Here is a 17,063-nt window from a genome sequence, read left to right as displayed (position 1 = left end):
GGTGTGGAAAGGTTAACATTGTTTGCACGCTTTTGCGCCACCGAAACCGCAACACAGGTGTTGAGGCAGCAGAAGTGAAGTGAGCTTTTTGGCGGAAGCCTGCAGCTGACTCGCGTTCGTAAGCGGTCCGAAGGACACGACTCCGGGCAAGCGGGCACGTTTTGTACCGCCTGTAAAAACAAGCGGCGTTGTTTGCCCGGCCCAACAAATGAACGGAAGAAGCGAAGAGATAACGGGTGTTGGCCGCTTTAAGCTCCTTACACTGCGTGCTTGGCTCTGTTCACTGGCGATGTTCTCGCGTGCTCTTTCTCTTCTTGGTCACTTTTTTTTCCTTTCTTTATGCTACCGCGAGTCGTGAGCCAGGCAGGCGCCTGGCCAGTAAGTCACGCTCGCTTTGGTGTCCGTCCCGAGGTCACCGGTTCATATCTCAGCCAAAGAGAAGAGTTACGCTCGGATGAGTCGAGCTCTCCTCGACCACCTCGAAGACGTATACACGCTGTGGAGACGGCGTTCGTATTCCGCGCTTCGCCCCGACGCGCAAAACAAATACTAATCTCTCCGTTTCCGTTCTCGAGCGCGTGATCGGCAAATGCGACGATTGTGCAACACGGCTTGCCGTAGCTGCTGCTGCTGTTGCCAAACGGTCTGTTTGGCGCAGTGCGCGCCCACTTTTTTTTTTTTTTTGTTCACAACAACAAGGTCGCCTGTTGCAAAACGCACCTGTGTGCGAGTGTCGCTGGCTTTTCCTGGCGAGCTTACGCAGCAACGGTCTTCCGCTTCTTGCCAGCGTGCGGTGTTTCCACGGTCTCGGGCGCATCGCCTGGCCAGCAACCACTGCAGGCTGCCACGTTAGTTTTATATCCCGGCTTATTATTTTGGCCGAGCCTTTATTTTTCCGTATACGCGGCGCGTCGCATCCCGATTTTCCTCCTGGCGAGGTTTCGCTTGGCACGAGAGAAATGCCTTCTGTAATGCACGCGCCGCCATAGAGGCGCGTCTTCTGTATGTTGTTCTTTCCTCGCTACAACCGATTGGGATCGGCAGTAGAGATCGGCACGTACCGCAATGGGCGAGCTTCATTTGCAAAGTGCGCCTCGACGCATGCGTACGTTAGAAATAAAACGCGATAATAAATGTCCTCCCCACACACCCCCCTCTGGAAAAACCTTAATCCTTTCGAGCGAAGAGCAGCGCTTAAGTGCGCCTTGAACGAGCGTGCATGTATTATGCGTGTGTGTGGGAGGGGAGGCGGGAAGGCTGTAGGTGTTGGAAGGCGACGCGGAAGAATCGGGCGGTCTTTCTATTTTCCTCGTTTTTTGTGTGTGTGTGTTATCTCTCTGGCGCGCGTATTTGCCCTCTGGACGTTGGAGACAGCGCCGCTGTTCCGTATCTCCTCAGGGTCTGCCTCCCTGGCGCTGCTTATCTCTGGAGCATTGCAACCCCCTCGTTATCAGCGATTCCGCAGCTCTGAACTGCGAAAGGTCAAACGGCCCGTTGCCTTCGTTCCTTATTGCCGTTGTACCCGTCTGTTGGAGAGCGCGTTGCACCGTCGCTAACGGGAAACGGTGTGGGTTGAATAGAAGCGATCTCGGTGGAAGGGGGAAGGGGGGGGGGGGCAGATATGAGAGAGGCCCCGTTAAGTATCGAGGATGGGAGGGATCGCGTGATTGGCTCGAAACAAAAATGGCAAACCGCACATTCGAAACTTGTTCATTCCTTGGATTGAGTCGTGCGCTTTCTCGTTCCCTTTTACGGTGCCTGCGCCGTCAACTTCCCGTTGTTGGAAGCTTTCTCGCTGTCTTGGTAACGGCGTCGCCTTTTGATGTATACTTTGTGACAAATTCGGTACTGCTTTGTTGCGCGAGGTCGACGAATATAGACGCGTGTCGGAGTTGGCCGTTTGCCGATGAATCCGGGAAATGTCATCGCTTAGGTCACAGTGTGCTGCGTTCACGCGTGTCCTCGCTTTACTCGCCGTAAAAGCCGAGATGTCGTCAAGGTCGGCATGCACTCCTCGAAAAAAAAAAAGAAAAAGAGATAAGAACACGTCGTGGATCGTTGTGTGTTGTCGATCTGACGCGGGGCGGAATCTCTCTCCTTTTCCACTTATTCCGACTCCCACTCGCTCGAGTTTGCATTGCATATCAGCCGGCCGGGCGGGCACTTTCTGTCGGAGGCCCCATTCCGAGCACTGTCTTCGCACGTCGGCGTTGGTCGCCGATAGGGACTCGTTCCGCGCATGCCAGCGATGCCAGCGTGTGCGCTATGTGTACCGATGCATTAGCGCGCAGGCTTTCTCTTATCGGCGCTCGCCCTCCGGGAGTGGGAGGGTCAGCTGGGTCGAGAGAGTGGTTGCGGTAAGCGGCGAGGCGCGAAAAAGGTCGCCGGGTGAGCCGGCGACACCGCCGCCGCCGTACCTTGCCGCCGCGTGCTCGAATCGTGCGTCTCTTTGCAATAATGGAGTAATAAAAAAAAATTGAAAGCTAGGCGGCGGCGTCGTGGGGGTCCTGTCCTTCGCGCCCTTGGTGCTACGCAGGCTGGTTTCTTTAGCGGACGATTGCATCGTAGCCTTGGGTGAGCGCTGCGTCGTGGTCGTCCCCGCCGTTCTCCCTCTCCACAGCCGGTCGCTGTGGTCAAGGAAGGGTGTGGTTGTTCGACGCCTTCGGAATGTTCCGAGAAGCATCCAGTAATTAGACTCGACCGCTTGGCGACACGCTGAAGCCGTGCCCGTCGGGTTGTGCAAGGGCTGCTGTTTGCGACGCTTCCAGCGTTTCGCAGGAAAAAGTGTGCGTGTTTGCGGGAGGGGAGGGGGTGCTTTGAAAATCATCCTTTTTAGGCGCCTCGTTGTTTTGCTCTCGTTCACACTTGTGCCCGGTGCTTTGTTCTCTTGGCTTTGTGCCTGCGCGAGCGCGGAGCCGTCATATCGCCCGGCTCGCATTTCCTCTCGCTTGCACGCTCTTTGTACATGTACTGGGCACACGCACGAGCGAGCTGTTTTGTCGGACTTCCTCGTTCGGGTTCATAGAAGGAAGGCTCTTCCTTTCACTGAAAGAGGCCGCGTTTAACTGAACCTAACCACGACTCCGCCCCCGTAAGCACGCTTCTCTGTAGAGAGCGGATGAACTGTATACACTCTTTTAGATGCCCGAACGCTTTCAACCTCCGACCAAATCTGCTGGATCGCTGAAGAGCTCCCGTCATGCTCAAAAGGGAGGCCTGCTGAGTAATAGCGGAGGGGCTGAGCTGAGAAGAAGCGTACATGTGAATCATAGAGCCCTTCTCCCCCCTCTTTCCCGGCCTGAATTTTTCTACAGTTTGTGCGCACTTTGGCTGGGACACTGAGGCAGCCTGGATGCTCGGCGATCAAGAGCACGGAGGGATAGAGAGAGCGATTGAATCGGTTCCGAGCGGCTGCGCAAATGTGCGTGCGCCGCGGCGCCCTCCTTGACAGATCACGCTCGCGTCCGGCGATGCGAGCGCGCCGCGTGACCCGTTCGTGCGTCAGCCCCCCCCCCCCCCCCCCCCCCCCCTCCCCTCCCCCCGGCGGCGTGTGCGTGTTGGCCCAGTGAGGAAGACGAGAAAGCGGCCAGCTGCGCGCTGCTGTGAAACGCCCATCGCGGAACCGCTTTCTTTTCTCTCTCTCCCTGCATCACCTTCCCCTGCTCGTCTCTATACTGTCAGATCGGCAGCTTGTGGAAAAAAAAACAAAATTGCGGCTTCACGCAATTTGCTGCTCTGGACGAGAAAAACGCGATCGCCTGCGAAAACACGCCTGGCAATGGCGCTCGCTCAGCCCGTCGACAGGCGACCGTCGTTTATTTTTTCGTTTTTCTTTTTTTTTCCTCTTGCTCCTCACGCACGCCTTTTTTGCGTGCTGTTGTGCTTGTCTGGTGCAAATCTGAGACAGCCCTTTGCCGGAAAACTTCGTGCGGAGGCGGGTGCAGCGAAGGGTACGGATTGGAACTGGATGTCTCCAGGCTGAAGCCTTCTGCACCGGAGGGTTGATCAACCGGCCGTGGTCCGTTAAGTCGCCAACCATCTGGGAGCTTAATTTGCCGAATAAAGTATAATACTACTACTACAGCAAGCTGCTCGGCACCTCGTTTATAGCAAGGTCGCGGACAAATGCGTGCGCGATATTTATCGCCTACCGACGACGCTTTAGCGTGCGCGAGGCGTTTTCTTTGTTTTCCCCATCTGTTTGCCATCATTTGTAAACGGGCTTCCCAACAGCAGCCGGCTGGGGAAGCGTTCCGCTTTCATCTGCCGGCCGTATAATGAGCGAAATGAACTGTAGCTCACTGCGGTTCGCCCAGTTCCCTCCTTGTTGGCAAACGTTCAGACACCCCCACCCCCTGCTGACGGGTAGAAACGTGTAATCGTTCAGCACAAAGATCGAGGTTCTGCACGGCGCGCGCACGCGCGTCATGATTCGCAAGCTGAGGAAAGGATGCCAACCCGCCCCGGCGAGCAAGGAGAAACGGAAACTTTGGGGGAACGGGGGGCGGGGGAAGGGGGGACGATGTCTGCGTCCCTGCGTACGTATTTATAATCTGGCCACGTTCTCGGTTCGTTCCGGTGAATGACGATCTGCCGCGCATTAGGCCAGCAGGGTCGGGCTAACGCACACACACACATGGCTGAACGGCACGACCACGATACATACACGCGCCGGCATCCTTGCGTACTCCTCGCTTGCGGGCTCAGTTTCATGCAGCGCCCGAGGTCAACCTCGGGGGCGCTAGTGTCGCGAGCGATCTTAGTGCTATCCGGCAACCGAAAGCGCGGGGGAATTTGGAAACCATGTTATTGCATGGGTAAACGATCTGGTTACTTTCTCGTCATTGGCATTCGAGGTGGTCGACGTTAATCTGTCGAGCGTTTCATGTTCGTAACAGCTCCTCTCAGACGATGATCTCACGGTTGCTGCACAGAAATCACGGAGGACAGCTGCGTCTATTTTGAGATGGTGCGCGGCCGGCTGGGTCCCGTTCAAGCCGCGTTTTTTTATTTTCTGCTTTTGAAAGCCTGCTCATCGCGTAGCACTCACATCCTCATGTTTGAACGCTTCCCCGTCGTTGTCGTCGTCCTACGCGTCTTCTGGCGGCGAGCTTGTTTTCGAGAGGGACGCTCTCCCACTATGCTTACGCTACCATCAATAAAAGAGGTCGTTATTTGACCCCATCTCGCGCCCCATCTGCGCTTGGGTGTGCAATGCCGTGAATTGCCTCTCTTTAACCGCGTACGTCGGTGTCCCTTATGCGTCGTATTGTGCACTCGACGCTGATGAAGTCGTTTGGTTTGGCAAATGTTGCGCTGACTACCGCAGCTGCAGTAGGTGAAAGAGATGTCTGCGTTGCTAGTGTTTGGGTCAGGAAAGGAGAAACATTGGCTCTATAAGCCCAACAGGAAGTTTTTTTTTTTTTTGAGGGGGGGGGGGGATTACACCCTTGTGAACATTGAAATGTATTACATTACAGTGCAACGCATCTTCTTGCATGCATGTTTTACCTACATTGTGATGTGTAGCATAAATTTCGGCCTCGATTGTGTATGTGTTGCTCAACTCAATGACACGTGTTTCCTTTAAACGCTGTGACCAATTTCTGTTTTTTTTTTGTTTATTTCTGGTGCAGGGACATAAGCCATAACGAGTTTACTGTGTTGAATACCAGCAGCCTTCAACACATCACCCGCCTGCGGCACCTGTGAGTAAACTGCCACTGATGGTCTTTTTCACTAATTTGCTGACTATGCACATTGCATCCATAAAATGTAAACTAAGTGCAGAACCTGGCAAGCTAAGCAATCGGTTTAGTTATTGAGATAGCTGCAGTGGAATTCCTTCTCGATTTAATTTGCAGATTCAACTTGATTTAAAAAAAAAAGTGACAAAACACAGCACACTAAGTGGTTGACAGCGACACCAAGTGATAAGAAGTGTGCCTTGCAAATCACTGCAGTAAAAGTAGGAGTGCTTAGCTGTATGCATTCAGCATAGCCTTAGGCTAGGATAGGGTAAATTTTTTTTTTTGTTCAAACAGCACTAATGGCCAAATCCACTGTCTCATTTCAGGAAAGTTGCACACAACAAGCTCTCTGCGATCCCAAACCTTGGCTCGCTTGCACATCTAACTGATCTTAACCTGTAAGTTCAAGCCTTTCAAGGTTACTTGAATGCCACGTTGACTCCTATACTTGTGTAGCTGGCTCTGACAAAGTGTTTTGCTTCCACTGCAGAGCTCACAATGCCATACCACAGCTCACCAGTGACCTGAAGAAACTCCCTCTTCTGAAAAACCTGGACCTAAGCTTTAACAAGATCACATCCATCCCCAGTGGCATCTTCACAAATCGTTCAAAACTTCAACATTTGTAAGTTCTAGTCGTTACTAGTGATTTCATATGTATGGCCTACCATGGCTTTGTACAAAGCATGCACTTTGAAATGGCAGATTTTTTGAGTGAAAGGCATTTGATTTATCGATTAAAATGTAGTAGTAGTAGTAGTAGTAGTAGTAGTAGTAGTAGTAGTAGTAGTAGTAGTAGTAGTAGTAGTAGTAGTAGTAGTGACATTAGGGTTTTGGGAGGTCAGCAGCGGCTGGGTCCATAATGCATGAAATATAACTAAACACGTTGTTCACAGAGAATTGTGTTCAAACATGTTTTCCATTCTTATTTGTGCAGATCACTGAGTTCAAACAAAATTTCAAGTATAGAGAAAGGTGCTCTCAACAACCTCACCAGTCTGGAGACACTGCTGCTCAACAGGAATCGTCTCGCCACCATTCCCAAAAACCTGTTCCTGAATCTGAGCAGCCTAAAACACTTGTGAGTTATCCACTTGCTGTGCCTACAGAGGTTTTTCATTCTGCAGTATTGTGCGTGCTGATTTTTTTTTGTTGTACTTTTGCATTTAACAACACTGGTGCTGGGCTAGTTGCTGATGGACATGTTAGCGAAAAACAAAAGTCGTCACGTACAAAGAGGACTTTACTGGACAGGCACTAACTCAAGATAGTTGACTTGAAACCCTGAAAACCTTAGCTAGCTATGCTATGTGTTTTGCACGAAATTTCCTTTTGTGCTTGTGCAAGTATATTTAAAGCAAAAATCAATATAATGAGGGTCTGTTCAAAGTGCCTTTAAGTGGAGAGAAGAGAGCACAGTAGGTGATCCTTGGGAATCTAATTGTCACGGACGCAAAGAGCCCAAGGCATTTGCAAAAAAACTTGGGTAGCAGATGTGTTCAACAAATGTGCGAGCCTAAACTATTTTCAGACCGCTATGTCTGCCTAATTGTTAGAATGCGCAGCACTAACTTTCTTTAAGTATTAATAAATGCATTACAGTCAATTTTACTTGTGAAGAGCACCATGCGTGGTATTGTGTCAAGTAGCTTTCAAGTGCCACTCTTAGTCTATGCGTTATTCCCTAAGTTAAACTCAAGTGTGTTCTGTTCACCTTGTAGTCTTCTCATTTACTTTGGCTCATTGAAAGTTTTTTGAGGGTATTTGGTGTCCAAGCAATATGAGCAGCTTGTCATAAGTTTTGACGTCTGTCCTCCAGGGAGCTGGACAAGAACCGGATCCGTGCAATCGAAGGACTGAGCTTCAAGGGCCTCGAGGCATTGGAATCTCTGAGCCTGCGCAAGAACCTCATCAGCCACCTCTCCGATGGGGCTTTTTACTACCTCGGCAAGATTCAGACCCTGTGAGTGGCTCCCTCGCTTTGCTTCAGTTCGATGGTTGCCGAATGATTTAGGCTGTACCTGCGCTGTGAGGAGTTGGGGGTGACATCTCTGAATGGGGTTTGGGTAGGCTTGTAAAAGTCCAACAATTGAAACTATGTTGCAACAGGTTTTCACTATAATTTTGACTTCTTCCTTCACTCAGTGATCTCACTATTTTTTTTTTTCTTGCTATAGTTACCTTCCTCCTTTGCTCAGTGATCTCTCTCTTTTTTTTTTTTTTGTGCTATCGTTAAGTGTGACGTGGCTTTTTTCTTATTATTCCCAATTAGACAATACGGGCTTTATTTATAACCGATTCCAGGGATAAAGCAGCTTCTCGAACATTTTGTTCTCAAACATTTTCCTTGTTTCAGTATTATTGGCATGTAGCAGTCCTTGTGAAACATAGCAGTGAGCTGATGAAAGCTTGGAGTGAAATGACAGGTTTTAGCACTAGCCAAGATCAACTGCTGTAAGGGATTTTTTTTTTTTTTTTTACAAACAATATCTGTTCTTTTCAGCAATCTGGAGTTCAACAACATCACAGCTGTAACTAGTGGATGGCTGTACGGCATGTCTTCATTAAAGCGGCTGTAAGTGTTGTGCATTTTCATGTTTCTCACTCATGCGATGCTGTTTTAAAGTGATTCTGGGGAGAACTCCGTCCAGTATTGGGTGTTGGTAACTTGAGATAGTTTGCCTTTTGTGGCTGTGTTGATGTTTGTTCAACACCAAGAGGCGTTTTTATGTTTCTGAAGTATTTGGAGTTGAAAAATTGAATATTTTTTTGTGGCACTTGATTCAGACCACTGGCTTTGAGATAATTATGTATGGACTACATGGTCACTTGCCGAAAGTGGGTGCCGGTGGGGTCTAGCCTCGGATATCTGCAAATGAAAAAGTCCTTCATGGTATCACAATCACACTTTGCTTGTAATTAGCCTGTGGTGGCAATACCTGCCTATCATTTTTTTTGGCATTTTCTAGCTCATAAAAGTGAAAGTAGTGAAAGTAGCCTCTGTGTCATTAAAGTGAGGTAATCAATCTATAGGCTGACGCAAGTTTGTCTGCAGTATCCCTCTGAGATTGCGTGCCGTATCAGCATCTCACCACCCGATGTTTTCTCTTTCCTGCACAGAAACTTGACCCACAATTCCATTACCGAGGCAAACATGGGCGGTTGGGAGTACTGCAAGAAGCTGACCCACTTGTAAGTCAGCCATGCTTGAATTACTTCCACCTCTGCATTTTCAAAAGCTGGTACTTCTCCTACTTTGTTTTACACTAAACTACTGTTCTTTGATATCAAACTGCAAGCGTCTTATTACTCTTGGAATCAAGGAGAAGAAATGCACATGGGCAGGATATGTAATTCAATTCAATTCAATTCAATTTATTCTCCAGTTATACACTGGAACGTTCTCCGGGCTAAAAGGACCGACTGGGCCTTGACTGAGTCCCGGAGACGTTTACAGAGCAGTGACAGGCAGTACATACGGAGAAATACTATACAATACAAAAGTTAAACAGAGTATACACATATAAAAAGTACATACATATATACAAAGCACACAAAAGAGGACACTTATACAGAGTTATATAACTATGGACAGATAACTGATGGCCTCTTAGGGTAACATAGAAGATTTCAGGAGAAGGTAAACACCAGAAGGGTTAGCATATAGTCGTGTGGGTGGATATGATCAGCAGTTTGCTGGCACAGGACAGGGTTAACTGGAGATCACTGGGAGAGGACATTGTCCTGCAATTTTTTCCTGCAGTAGGCATAGTTGGGCTGGTAATGGCCACCTGAGGATTCAGGGGATGGTTTTAGTGATGTCTGAACAAGCTTTTGTGTAGCTTTTAGCCCAAGAGACCATCCAGTTGTTTTCTGGAAAATAAAGATGTATTGTATTGGTTCTAGTTTAATTCCAACTATTTGAGCAGTGAGGCTTGGAGAAGTGGCCAATGGAGCTGTAATTAGGTGTAGTAATGTCTTTTTAAAGGAGATATATAAAATGACAAACTGTAACTTCATTTTTTTTTTTTTCATGTTTCAGGGAATTGACCTACAACAATCTTCAGGCCATCACTAAAACCACTTTTGCGAAGGCAGAGTCTCTGCGCTTTCTTTACCTTGGACACAATGCGGTCTCCTACATTGAAGAGGGGGCTTTCAAGCAGCTGAACCAACTGAAGGAGCTGTAAGTACATGGCATGTGGCTAGGATGATGATGCTAATATTTGAACTCTGTCATAGTAAATTTACATACATTCCACAGGGAATTATCTTGAGAAATGTGAGATGCTTCAGTTGCTGTGCGTTTTCCTTTTCCACGTTGGTGTCTCAACACGCAGGTACTTATGAAGGCTTGCAGATTTTCTTGACTTTGACTTTATAATATGATTATGTTATAATTTTTCACCAAGCAATCTGTGTTGGCTTCATTTAAAATGATGACTGATTATTTGCTCTACTTTCCTGGTCAGCATTTACTGCGTTTTTTGTCACATAATGTAAAAAATATTTTCTGATACACATTTGAAACACTGCATGCAACTGCTGCTAGGCATTTGTTAAAATGGGGGAGGGTAAAAAAACATCTCTCCATTCCCCATCAGCATTTGCTAAATTTGCCGTAGCCAGTGGTTTGGCATTTTCTCAGTGTACGGCACACATTGCCATGCTTTCAGGTATCTGGACCACAACGCCCTGTCGTGGACAATGGAGGACACGAACGGACCCTTCCTGGGCCTGAGCAGCCTGTCACTTCTCACCCTGTCGGACAACTTCATCAAGTCCCTGACGTCGAGGGCGTTTGCCGGCCTCGGCCGCCTGCGCTCGCTGGACCTCTCGCGGAACCCCATCACCACCATCAGCCAGGGCACCTTTGCTCCCCTGCGCAGAAAGCTGGCTACGCTGTGAGTGCGCAGGGAACTCGTTTCCGCCCACCCTTATGGTGCTCGGCTGCTGACCCAAAAGACGCGGGTTCGATCCCGGCCACGGCGGCTAGAATTTCTTTGGAGGAGAAATTCTAGAGGCCCGTGTACTGTGCGATGTCAGTGCATGTTAAAGAACCCCAGGTGGTCGAAATTTCCGGAGCCCTCTACTACGGCGTCTCTCATAGCCTTAGTCGCTTTGGGACGTTAAACCCCATAAACCAAACCAAACCAAACCATCTTTCTTATTTCTTGGCCTTTTCTTTTCTTACTTGTGACGTGGCACGTGTTACATATTCCTGATGTCCTGTGTTGGATGTCATGTTTTTGTTGCAGGTGATAAAATGTCATTTACCGCTAGGCACACAGGTCTGCAGAGGACATGGTTAATTGCAGATTGATAGGGGAAGCCTCTGTCATGCAGTGGATGTTGCTGGACTGATGATGATGATGACACAGACCTAGCCACTCTTGTCTAGAACGTGCAAGCAGTGTGTTGCGGGGAAAAATATGTGACAAAGCATGGAAATAAAGAAATGAAATGAGAAGAAGGTGGGGGAGAGAGGGGACAGCAGTTGCTGTGTTTCAGAGACAGTGCTCATATACAAGCAGCTCCAGTTTAAAACGGAACACATTATGTGCATTCAGTGTTATTCTGCGAGTTTGTGGGAGAATATTTTTTTTTCTTTTGTTCTTAATAGTTTGTTTTAATAGCTTTCCACTGCATGGGTAACACCCCTGAAGCATTTTCAGTTTCTGTTGTACCAGTAACAACGGAATTAGTTTTGGCGTGCGAACTGACTGTTCCTGTTAATATTCAAGCTGCCCGTAAAAATTTAGTTGCACGTGTACGCAAGCCACTTAGGCACAAGCACTGTACTTGCTGTTACATGTTGTTTTCCCTGCTCTACAGCACATCATTCGCATGCTCTGAATAAGTGTAGTATAGCTATAGCTGACATTCTGGGGGGTTTTTTTTTTTTGCTTCTTTTCACTCTTTTTCTTGTTTTGGTAAGTGCACATAGGCACATCTGGCACTCGCTTGCTGTGCCAGTAAAACAACACTAACAGGATAAACAAGATGAAATGAAAATTAGAGACAGGTAATTTATGCCCGTCTTTTCCCTGTCTTCATTTTACCTTGTGCTTAAGTTGTGTTCTTCCAAACATGGCAGGCGCCTTTGAATGATGTACCAACTAGCCTTTGTTGTTGCATTACATGGCTTTACAAGCGACTGCTAGGCTGTGTCCAGCTGTGGAGGTGCAGTGTGTTGAGTGCTGTCTCTAATTTGCAGCCTCCTGGACAGCAGCAGCCTTCTGTGCGACTGCAACCTGCTCTGGCTGCCTGCGTGGATCGTCCGCAAGGGCTTCCAAGCCAGCGTTCAAGTGCGCTGCGGCCACCCACCAGCACTGGAGGGCCTGCCTGTGCTCGACATCGCTGCCGAGAACTTCACGTGCAGTGCGTATTCTTATTATGAACATCAGAGCCTGAGTGATAAAAGCAGGACAGATACGAGCACAGGCATTTGTACGTGTTGCGTCAGAGATTCAGCCTTCGTTACACTTAGTCAGACGTTCTTGACGTGCACATTTGTTCAGTTGTGGGCGGAATTTAACCCTTACCTTTTCTCTTTTTCCTATCTTCCACACTTCTCCCAAAACCCGGAACAGATGATTTTCCCAAGCCTCAGATCTTGCTGCAAAGCCCCGAGAACCAGGTTGCTCTCAAGGGCCAGAACATCACGCTTGTCTGCAAGGCAGCAACCGCAAGTGCTTCAAGGCTGGAATTTCAATGGAGAAAAGAACAAAAGGTGAGTCACAAGAAAAAAAAAGCTGTATTCCTACTGTGCTTTATTAATGGACGTATGGCTGGCATGCTTTTGATGGCTTTTTGAATGTGTTTTTGGTCTTTGGTATTTGATCAGTGTAACGTGGGCTCGGATAGGGATTTATTCAAGTGATCATTCTTTTACGTTTGCTGGCAGTTGCTACTGTGGCAGTTAAGACTTCCATATTTGAGAGGAGTATTTGATTTCCAGCACCCATTGTAGTGCCTACAAACCTCAATATTGTTGCCTTTCTTTTTTTTTTTTACTTACTGTGGTGGCACAGTCGTTATGGCATTCAGCTGCTTAGGATGAGGTTGCACGATTTAATCCCAGCAGTAGTGACCGCATTTCAGAGGAGGGCCAATGCTAAAGATGCCTGTGTGCCGTACAATGTCGGCATGCACATTAAAGAACTCCAGTTGGTTGAAATTAGTCCGGATGCCCCCAACTTTTTTCTCCCTCCTTAATCCCTTCCCTCGTGACACGATTCAGGTGTCCGCTCTGAATAAAACACTTAATCTGGCTTTTCCTTTCTGGAAAGTAATTACTGTTATTGTGTTCTCGTTTCAAACAGTTCCTCTCCGATGTTGAGACAGAAGTATCTGAGAAAGTGGAGCCGAACGATGTTGTGGTCTTCACAAGCTACCTGCACCTGAGGAATATCCAAAACAAGGATGAGGGGCGGTACCAGTGTGTGATTCGAATGTGTGATTCGAAATCAGTTTGGCTCCGTCTACTCCAACCAGTCCAACATTAGCGTGTATGGTGAGTGACTCAGACTGGACCTGTTTCTGTGTCAGCGCTACATCAGAATTCTTCTGACATTGCTGTTGTCATTGTAGTGTGAAGAAGAAAGGCGGATGCATTGAGCCACTTCTGAGATATGCTTGTAACATCTGGAAACCAGAATGAAATGAATAATCACTGAATAACAAAAACACTACAGTGCCCAGTTCACTGTTCTGTCTTTCATACTGCTCTGCCTAAAGAAATGTAATGCCTTCTCTTGTCCTCTCGCCATTCGTTAGCATCTGTGCTATAGTACAACTGAAGCATTGTTGGCCATTGGTACTGTGCAGTTTCAGCATGTGTAGACTGACGTTTGTTACGAAACAATACGGACATCATCCGGCAAGGGAATTTCTCTGATTGTTCGACGTAGCGAGACTGCCTAAGCGGCTCAATAATGTCTGGCTTCTGACGCAAGTGCAGTAATTTTGCATGTGCTTTGCCATTTCTGAATGTGTTTACATCAGTCTGCTAAGGTTTCGGAGAAAAGTGCCAAGGGCTTCCCTTGAGGCATAGAGAAATGATTTTACACTTCCTCAGTGTATGGCTGCAGTGCTTTCTACTGCTTGCTGCTCCTCACATGTGTGTAAGAACACTGATGTAGCGGCATTGTAATTCTCTCTCTGCATTTGCAGTCCTGCCTACATTCGTCAAGACACCATCCAACTTGACGGTGCGTGCGGGAGGCACGGCGCGGCTTGAGTGTGGAGCCACAGGCCAGCCAACACCGACAGTGTCTTGGCAGAAGGACGGCGGGGACGACTTCCCAGCCGCCAGAGAGAGGCGGATGCATGTCATGCCCACTGACGACGTCTTCTTCGTCGTGAGTCTCAAGGCAGCCGACTCGGGCGTCTACACCTGCACTGCTCGTAGCCGAGCCGGTGTGGTGCGGGCCAATGCTACGCTCACTGTGCTTGGTGAGAGTCCCATCTTGTTCTGCACTTCCCGAGTTGTTGTAAAAAAGTCGCCCATTATTGTACAGCTTGCACAAACTTATGTCATGCATCTAAGTTACTAACGGAACTGCTTGGGTGGTGTACCTGTTTTTATTTTAATTTTTTTTTTATTTATTGATAAGTTCTGATTCATGGGAGGAACAGGCAGAAGACCGTGTGGTGATAGCAAACATTGGCTTTACATCGATCTTGCCCACTTCTTACTTTGCAGTAGTTCACACAAAATATGCCGTCACCTTTGTGTATAAGCATTATTTCTTTCGGTGCAGTACACAAATGAAGCATAGCCTGCCTGACCTCTTACCTTTTTAATGCATGCTTACTGTCGTTCAGGTTACTTCCCAGAGACACTGCTGCACTAACGATGTTGAGAGATTCTAATACAGTCTAGCCCGGTTATAACGAAGTTGGCGGGAATCGGAAATCACATCGCTATATCCGCTATTTCGTTATATGTGGACTACGAAAAAAAAATGAAAACATCGGCATACCGATTTATTGCCGCTGAAAGAAGTCGTCCAGCGTCCCCTGAACACGTTTCGCGAGTGCGGACTTCAGGATTGCGGCTTCCATACCATCCAACTGCGAACCAAAGATCTGGTCGAACTCCTCGATAACGATAAAAATGAGCCACGCTTCCAACATGCACAATGCTGCCGCGCTTTCTCCCTGCCTTGCGCACCGCGGCACCGACATAAAACAAAGCTCGCGCTGCCACACCTCCTGCAGACTGCAGTCCAGCCGTGGCGCCGACTGCCTGGGAGAAATAGAGAACCGAGATTGGCCAAGACGGCCGCTCTCTGCGACGTCATCGGAAAAAAAATCGTCTCTGTTCTTTTTTGCATTTTTCCCCTGCGCGGCGCGCTCTACCGCTCTACGCCGTGACGCCGTTCAAGGACGGCGCAACACGAGACCGGCGTGCCAGCGATGCAGTGAAGCAACCTTTCGCTCCGCAGGAGAGCAGACGACGCCACGAAAGGACGCCGTCAGCCGAATTTTGCTCTTATTTTCGCGGTAAAAATCGCCTCAAGGACGCAAAAATGTGTTGATTGGCAGATTATTTTTCGGTTGGTATTAAATCTCTTCGTTATATCCGCTGACACGCTCTTATTTACTTCGTTAAAACCGGACCCAAAATGTATTGAAAATGCAAAAATGGGAATGGGAAATTGAAATCCCTTCATTATAACCGCTATTTCGCTATAAGTGGCTTCGTTATAAACGGGCTAGACTGTAATTGTCTGCTTGAGTAACCCTGACGCATAGTAAACCATGGAAACTTGTTCAAGCTCTGGTCTGGAGTTATTCTTCCTTCGTTTGCAGTGTTTAAAACAGCTTACTGTAACGCTACGCTCTAGGCGTTTGTTTACACATGTGCCTTTTCTCGCTCTGTTGCAGAAGCGCCAGCGTTTGTGCGCCCCATGCGGAGCAAGCAGGTGGCGGCCGGGGACACGGCAGTGCTGGAGTGTCTGTCATCGGGCAGCCCCAAGCCCCGGCTGACGTGGCTCAAGGACGGGGCGCCCCTGGTGACCACCGAGCGCCACTTCCTGGTGGCCGAGGCACAGCTGTTGGTCATCACCGACAGCCGGCCCTCGGACTCGGGCCAGTACGCGTGCGAGATGACCAACACCCTGGGCATCGAGAGGGGGCTCTCGCTCCTCAAGGTGGTACCAGGTGTGTACTGTGGCAGAAACATGGCTGCCGCCCGTGCCCACATTCTGGAAGTGTTCACTTAGTGGTTACGTCCACTTTGGTTTGTGCCAATTTTGTTGGAGCCCCAAGTGCGGAAGTGGCGTCTGCGTCACGACAGCTGACCCACCTTTCCTGTTACGTAATAATAAGTTATATTACAATTTTCCTGATCTTCGTGACACATTATTACTAGCTCCCATCAGAACATCGCGCCGCCTGTTTAACCTCCTCAGCATTCAACGTATACATGGATCGACCTTGGCATTTAATAAATCTTTTCTTCCAACTGCAATAGAAAATTGGAACCTGCTACCCGACTACATTGTTAACGAGCGCGACACTACTAAATTTCGACAGGCATTAATTAATCACTGTACTGAATAAAAGACACTTCTCAAACTTCACCCAGTTACACTTATTCTTTTTCTTGTTGTTGTTGTTACCGCCTAATTCAGCCTTGCGCCCTTCATTATTGACCAACGTTGTATTGTGATGTATCGTTCATTTTATTGTATTGCATTATGTTTTGTATTAACGTATTATTCTCAGTTGCATTTGCTTTGTCCCCCCCCCCCCTTATGTAATGCCTCAACAGAGGCCTTTAAGGGTAAAATAAATGATGATGATAATCTTGGCTGAAACTGTTCTTGCCATTGCATCAGTAATGGTAGTATAGTGCAAAAGTGAATGTTATGAAACTTGTGCTTTAAATACTTGCTATTTATATTTAGGCATTTGAAAGCAGAAATAGATGGCTGTATTTGATGGAAAAACCTTTGGGAGGCTTGTGCATAACACAATCCTAGACGACGGCAGCATCAAGCTGACTATACTGAAATTGGGTGGGGATTGTGTACTAGTTCCTCGTGCTTCCTGACAGTGTTGAGCTTGTGCAACAGGCCACGTCTGTGGTGTGTGCACATCCCGAATTGACGTCCTTTTTTCTTTTTTCGTCTTGCCAAAGAATGCGCATTTCATGGAAAAATTCATTCGTTCCCAAAAGTGTTTATTCCGCAGAAAAATTGAGTGCAAACGAAATGGCAAAAATTACGGGATACCTAGCCTCTGGGCTAGTTATCGATCTGTTGTATGAGTACATTATATAATGCAGTCCAGTGTACCAGT

At 48.0% G+C, this 17,063-nt stretch overlaps 1 protein-coding gene across 1 annotated transcript in view; it reads left to right on the top strand.

The window, feature by feature from the left end:
* The window catches only part of lbk (leucine-rich repeats and immunoglobulin-like domains protein lambik), a 118,080-nt gene that overhangs the window by 91,441 nt on the left and 9,576 nt on the right, over positions 1 to 17,063 (top strand). The window contains 15 exon segments of the mRNA XM_089570945.1: positions 5,637 to 5,708; positions 6,077 to 6,148; positions 6,241 to 6,375; positions 6,688 to 6,831; positions 7,570 to 7,713; positions 8,254 to 8,325; positions 8,871 to 8,942; positions 9,793 to 9,936; positions 10,427 to 10,654; positions 11,968 to 12,131; positions 12,344 to 12,483; positions 13,076 to 13,204; positions 13,206 to 13,266; positions 13,926 to 14,207; positions 15,645 to 15,920. Of these exon segments, the coding sequence (XP_089427071.1) occupies positions 5,637 to 5,708; positions 6,077 to 6,148; positions 6,241 to 6,375; positions 6,688 to 6,831; positions 7,570 to 7,713; positions 8,254 to 8,325; positions 8,871 to 8,942; positions 9,793 to 9,936; positions 10,427 to 10,654; positions 11,968 to 12,131; positions 12,344 to 12,483; positions 13,076 to 13,204; positions 13,206 to 13,266; positions 13,926 to 14,207; positions 15,645 to 15,920 (2,135 nt within the window).

The sequence above is a fragment of the Amblyomma mixtum genome, chromosome 2 (assembly GCF_055824585.1).
Source record: "Amblyomma mixtum isolate Tamu chromosome 2, ASM5582458v1, whole genome shotgun sequence".
Lineage (NCBI taxonomy): Eukaryota > Metazoa > Arthropoda > Arachnida > Ixodida > Ixodidae > Amblyomma > Amblyomma mixtum.
Note: the sequence above shows the minus strand (reverse complement) of the source record. Positions and strands in the feature narration are given on the sequence as shown.